This window comes from Micropterus salmoides, unplaced genomic scaffold (assembly GCF_014851395.1).
Source record: "Micropterus salmoides isolate LMB-PRFRI ecotype aquatic unplaced genomic scaffold, ASM1485139v1 Ms_hic_scaffold_7, whole genome shotgun sequence".
Lineage (NCBI taxonomy): Eukaryota > Metazoa > Chordata > Actinopteri > Centrarchiformes > Centrarchidae > Micropterus > Micropterus salmoides.
In genome coordinates this window covers 8879654-8885715 of record NW_024044459.1, presented here as the reverse complement: position 1 = coordinate 8885715, position 6062 = coordinate 8879654, and the positions used below count along the sequence as shown (strand labels likewise).

General features: G+C 36.8%; 1 protein-coding gene across 1 annotated transcript; it reads left to right on the top strand.

Moving 5' to 3' along the window:
• The first annotated feature begins 411 nt into the window (after nt 1-411).
• On the top strand, nt 412-5449 carry LOC119891175 (natterin-3-like). Its single transcript, XM_038702532.1, has 3 exons — nt 412-477; nt 2602-2695; nt 3175-5449. The coding sequence occupies exons 1-3, from the start codon at nt 475-477 to the stop codon at nt 4287-4289; spliced, it is 1212 nt and encodes a 403-aa protein (XP_038558460.1). The 5' UTR covers nt 412-474; the 3' UTR covers nt 4290-5449.
• The last annotated feature ends 613 nt before the right edge of the window (nt 5450-6062 follow it).

The window sequence follows — 6062 nt, the reverse complement described above, 5'->3', positions numbered from 1 at the left end:
CAAATGAACATTAAAGTTTATGTGGTTTGGAGTTGGAAAATGTGCATACAAATAATGATTAGAATACTGACCAATAATCGCGCACGCAGTGTAATCCTTCCAACAATGCATGTAGGTTATGTAACAATTCAAAACATGTCCTACTATTTAAAACCTATATTTACACATGTATTATGTATTTATTTATTTTTATGAGCTATAGTGAAAAAAACTTATCAAGGAAAAATAGAGAGTAGCAGTCACATAAAAGTACACATACTTCATTGGATCTTGCCTAACAGATAATAGATAGAAGATAACAGATAATGGGAACCTGCGGTTCTTAACCGCAGGTTCCTGATAGAGAAGTAAAAAATACGTGTGTGGGGGGAGGGGTGGGGTTATTATTTTCCTTAAATGAACTGAGGTGTAGAGCTGGGTGACTGAGCCTTGAGACTTTGCTGTGTCCGGTTCAAGCCAAGCCTAGTGACTATTATGGTAAGTGTACTTTATTTCATTGTATATTTACCTTAGTGTATTTCATTCATTAAGTATTCAGCTTTGGTTTAACACACACACATGAACATTTTTATTAAAACATTTTTTTGCAAAAATGTTTGAGGGGAAGGCACGTAAGAGGCGACGTAGTATAAAACATTTCACCCATTTTTCTTAACCCTCTGGTACACATTATTTTGCCAGTGGGTAAAAAAAATATTGTTGTGTTTTATTATCATTAAATGGACCAAGTAAACATAATTTAAATAAATATTTTGGGGGTAAGCTTTGGCTATGTTGCCTTAAAGTAACACTGTACCATAATGGTAAAGAATGGAAAAAGAGAGGTTTTATTTAAAGTTTGAATAAAATTTCTTAAAATAATGTTCAATGGCTTTACAAGTTTAAAATACAATCATTTTAAATTTAAAAATATAAAAAAAAATTCTTTACATAGGTTTGTTTGTCTAAACGTTACCCTCAGGCAACATTGTACCATTGTGGAACTGCCTACAGGAATGAATGTAAAAAAGAGAGTAGACATATTTCAACAAAGTTTACATCCAAACATCAAAAACATGCTGAAAATCAAGACAGAGCTACCTTACCTTCAATTCATCATTTGTGTGATTTAAATGTGTGTCTTCAGTTTTCTGGTGCCATTTCAGACATATGTAACCTCGCAGCCGTCTTTGGCTCATAAAATGAGAGAAAATTATGTTAACTGTTGTGCTTTTGATCAGTACATAAACCTAATGCACAACACCAAAAAATGGCATGGCAGGATTCCATAATGGTATGATGCCTCAAGGCAACATTTGCATTTTAACTATTTTGCATGATATAATTATTAAATAAATTATATTAAACAATTAATAATGAAAATTGACTTGCCTATTAGTGTGAATATAATTTTTCTTGGTCAAAAAATGGCATAAAAATGTTGTTTTGAGGTTTAGTGCAGAGAGAAGGTGGAGCTGAACCATATGTCAAAAGCAGCAGTAAAAAGATTCATAATGGGTGCCAGAGAATCATGTGACAAATTTTTAACACTGCTATTGGTTTCCTTAAGGCCCTGTAATTCTTTTAAAGTAATGCATCATATTTTGGGATGTTTGGTGGAGGTGTACTAGGCCAAAAATGGGTATGTTGCCCAGAGGCAACACCTTACCATAGAGAGTTAAAAACGTTGAGTTCAGCATACCTTTGAAACATGTTAACACCACTGTACTCATGATATGGAGATATAGAGCTGGTAAAGTCCTTCCAAAGTTCTAGTAGTTTCATACTAGTGACTTAGCTACTAAATTTGGTTGCAGCATTTAAAAACGATAAAGATTTACAATACGAGACACACAATTTTAACAATGTGGAAAGAATAAGAAACTAACTGTTAGTGAACAATTAATTGATATGTAACTCCTGATCAAATTTTATAAAGTAGATAATGATTAGTTAATGATTAGTACTAGTGTAGGAGGTAGTTAAGAAACAATGAGGAACAAATCAGAAAAGACATGATTGTTGATGAATTGTTAATAATTCTATAATAATTCCCAATAGAGGACCAGTAAGTGCGAACTACAGGGGAGCCAGTTCTTAATAAACCATCTATATATCACCATCAGCATCGATCGTGTAAAAATATGGCTGTTATTGATGTATGGTGATGCGTGAGGGTGATACATCACTAATTCACTTAGATAAAAATGCATGCAATTCTTGTTATCACCATCAAAGCATGGTGGTGCTATTTTAATGTACTAAATGTATTGGTTTTATTGTAAAGTGTCATTGAGTACTATAGAAATAAAATTTATTTTATTATTATTAGTAGTAGTAGAATGTTAATATATTAATTATAAAATGTTATATTGATATAATTTCCCGGACAGGTATGAGAGTGGTATTAATCTTAATCTCTGCTATCTCTCACCAAGAAAGTGAATTTTGAAATATTCCTGTGAGGACCAAGATTTGCCGAATAATCTTAGGGAGGGATTTTGTTGTTTTCTTTTTTTGCTGCCAGTCATATGAATGAACCTACTGAACCTGGTTTAAAAACATGTTGACTTTGGGTTTAAAATTGTTTAATAAACATTTTTGTCTGTGTTTCTTCTCCAGATGAAGCTGCCAGTGTTGTTTCTTCTGGTCCTGCTGGCTCCGTCCTCAGCCAGTCTTCAGGACACTGTAAAGAAGAGCTCACAGCACACAAATGGTAAAAAGCAACTGGCATTGGGAATTTCTCTTTTTTGAGGTTTCTTAATCAAGTCCAAAGGTCCTTATTTTGAGTTTCAAAGTATTATTTCTTCACCCAGATTAGATGGGGAAAATGCTTTCAGCAGATCTTTCTGCAGTACAATACAATATAGCACAAAAGGGTATGAAGTTAAAAACATGATAAAATGTCTGACAGTTCAAGCTAATGCTATCTGACTAATGACACTTAAATTATCCTGTATCCTATTTCCACTGAGAGGTCATACACTATCTGCTAAAACAACGCAAAACACCTTAGGAGGAAATATGTTGCATACCATTTCAGTTCATAGTGCTCATGGTTCTCAAAATGCATGTATGTGCATGAAAGCATCATACATTTTACATCATTTAATATTTCACAAAGGTAAATAGCAACAACATACGATCCGTCCAGCAGACCCATGAGACTAACTTATTGTGTCTATGCCTTTTCAGTCTCCATACTGAACCAAGGTCCAGAGGACAGGATTCCTGAAATCATCTCTAACAGAACAATGCTAACACATCGATTTCTTCCTTCTTCATCTATCTTGAGACAGAAGAGACAGGCTCAACCTCCCAACTTAAATTATAAAAGCGCCAACCTGAAATGGCTGACCTGGAACGGCACCCTCCCTAAAGGATCTGTGTCGATTTACAATGAATATGTTGGTCGCATTGACTACGTCTGCAAGTACAAGTGTGATGCCGGTTTCTACAGCCCCGCCATGGGTTCTTATTGCCACTACCCCTATAAAAAGAAAGAGCTTAAAAGCAACACGTTTGAGATTCTAGTAAACAAAGACAACTTTGAGATCCTTGAGTGGAAGGACGGCTCCTATGGTTCAGTGCCCCAAAATTCAGTCAAAACCTGTTCCAAAGGGGACATATATGTTGGGAAGAACGTTTATGGTCTCGGGAAGGTACATGTTAAGCATAAGGCCTTCTACCTTCCCTGGAAAGGTTCTGAGTATTGGTATAAGAAGAGTTACAAGGTCCTGGCCTATGACGTTGATGTATACAGCGAGCACATGTCCAACATCAAGTACAACATAAAAAGCGCTACATTATTCAAGTATCCCCCAGAGACCATGCGCACCTCTGCCATCACCAATAATGAGTGCAAGCAAGTGTCAAAAAGTGTCTCTCTCTCAGTTACAAATCGGCTGCAGAAAACGTGGAACATTGGCTCTTCCATCAGGGCTGGTATTAAGAAGACCTTCACAGCAGGAGTCCCCGGTATCGCCTCCGGAAGTATTGAGATCAGCGCTGATGTGTCATTACAGTTCTCAGGAGGACACACTGTAACAGAAGAGTCCTCCTACTCTACTTCTGTGCAGGTCACCATCCAACCAAACCACTACTGCAGTACCCGTTTGGTGGGATATAAGTACAAGACAAAAATCCCTTTCACTGCACACGTCAGCCGCACCTACAGCAACGGAGAAGAAACTTGGACACTGATCACTGGGACGTACGAAGGTGTCCAGGTTGGAGATATCCAAGCTGTGGTGGACCGATGCAAACCTTTAACTAATGCCAAACCTTGCTCCCAAAAGATACTAAGATAATGTGCATTAAAAAGTCTGATGAAAAGCTGATCCTGAATCACAATGTGTTTCATAAAAAGCAAATTGTGATACAAAATGAATCATTGTACATGTTGAATAGAACATGTGAGATTAAATTCGGCATTACTGAAATCAGTTTTAGGGTCACACTTTTTAGACTAATATTTTTGAGGTTTGAATAAGCCAACCTTGTTCACATTTGGATGAATAACAATAAATATACGCAGCACATTCTGAAACAAAGTTATAGAGTTTATTTTACAGTAAAATAGCAGAGTGTGTTGTATTTTATGGAATTAACAAATTAACTAACATATAAAAAATTTAACCATTTCCCGACTTTTCAAATACTTCTCTTTACACCAAATGAATCTCAGCGTAAGTTAAACCAGGAAGATTATCTTTATGCTTCATTTGTTATGGTTTTTAGTCTTATCCTGTTGTCCTCTGTTGTATTTGGTTACATCCATCCTTGGTCTTGTTTGTAGCTTTACTTCCTGTTATTTTGTAATCATCTGTCTGGTGTACATGTTTAGCTTTGTTTCCGGTGGTGTTAATGTTCCTGTTGTGCAATGGATAAGACACATGCCTTTGGTGTGAGAAACCTGGGTTCAATTCCCCACTGCGACCCATCCACCATTGTGTCCCTTAATCCCTAGTTCCTCCAGAGGCGTGCGACCTCTGACATGTACAGCAATTGTAAGTTGCTTTGGATAAAAGTGTCAGCTAAATGAATATGTTCCACTTGTCCACTCCTCACTGTATTTCATGTGCTCAGTTCTTTTTTTAAAATATATTTTTGGGCTTTTTGGCTTTATTACATAGGATAGCTGAGAGTAAGGAAATATGCAAGAGAGAGAGAAAGGGGACAACATGCAGCAAAGGACTTGAATCCGGGCCGCTGTGGCGAGGACTCTGCCTCTGCACATGGGGCGTGTGTTCTAGTGGTGAGTTAACCAGAGCCCCAGTGTGCTCAGTTCTGTTCAGTCGTTGTTGTATCCTCATTGCCAAGTGTCTCAATTGTGTGTTCAACTGTGGATTTTTGAGTATTCTGCCTGTTGTTTCTTCACTGTATGAACTCACCTTTGTTTGGCTATTAGCGGCACAACTTTGTATATGCCCTGAGTTATTCTGTAATGAAATAAATATCACAAACTGTGTTCTGTGCTCTCTGGTGTCTTGCTTTTGGGTCTAAAACTGTCACTCGGCCAATCCTGATATCATTCATTCACACTCTCTTTCATACTGCTCCTTTAATCAGCTAACTATGGGTTACTCTTGTAACCAACCAGATGTTGCATTGATCTCCATCGGCCAATCATGCAGTCACTGTTAAATTTAAATTTGTCTCTGCTGCTGGTAGCTGTAATTTCAGTTTGAAATCATTAAGCACCAGAATTAAAAATCATTTCAAAACTTGCATGGAGAATGGAGATCTGTTTTTGTTGCAAGATCCAAACTTTAACATCTAAGCAGGAAACATGTTAGTAAAGCATTTCAGAAACACTAATGTCCATGTAAATAATGATTACACTTAGAAAGACAATATATAAATGTAATACTAACTACTGCACTCAGTACGAATGCAACATTTGAAGCCATTAGGTTCAAACACACAAGCTTCGACCAATCAATTTTGTCACCCGAGGTGGGAATTGTACCCATGTCTGGAACTATGAAGTGGGGCCTTTAAGGCTGATGCCCATAAAAATGATCTAAAGAAGTGGGCTGTTAATGATTATCACAATTTAATTGTTTGTTGATAAAAAAGGT

Bases quoted from the DNA above. Each gene is read 5' to 3' on its own strand.
- LOC119891175 (XM_038702532.1), top strand. The intron at 2,696-3,174 runs GTAAAAAGCAAC...ATGCCTTTTCAG, and splicing joins GAGCTCACAGCACACAAATG to TCTCCATACTGAACCAAGGT.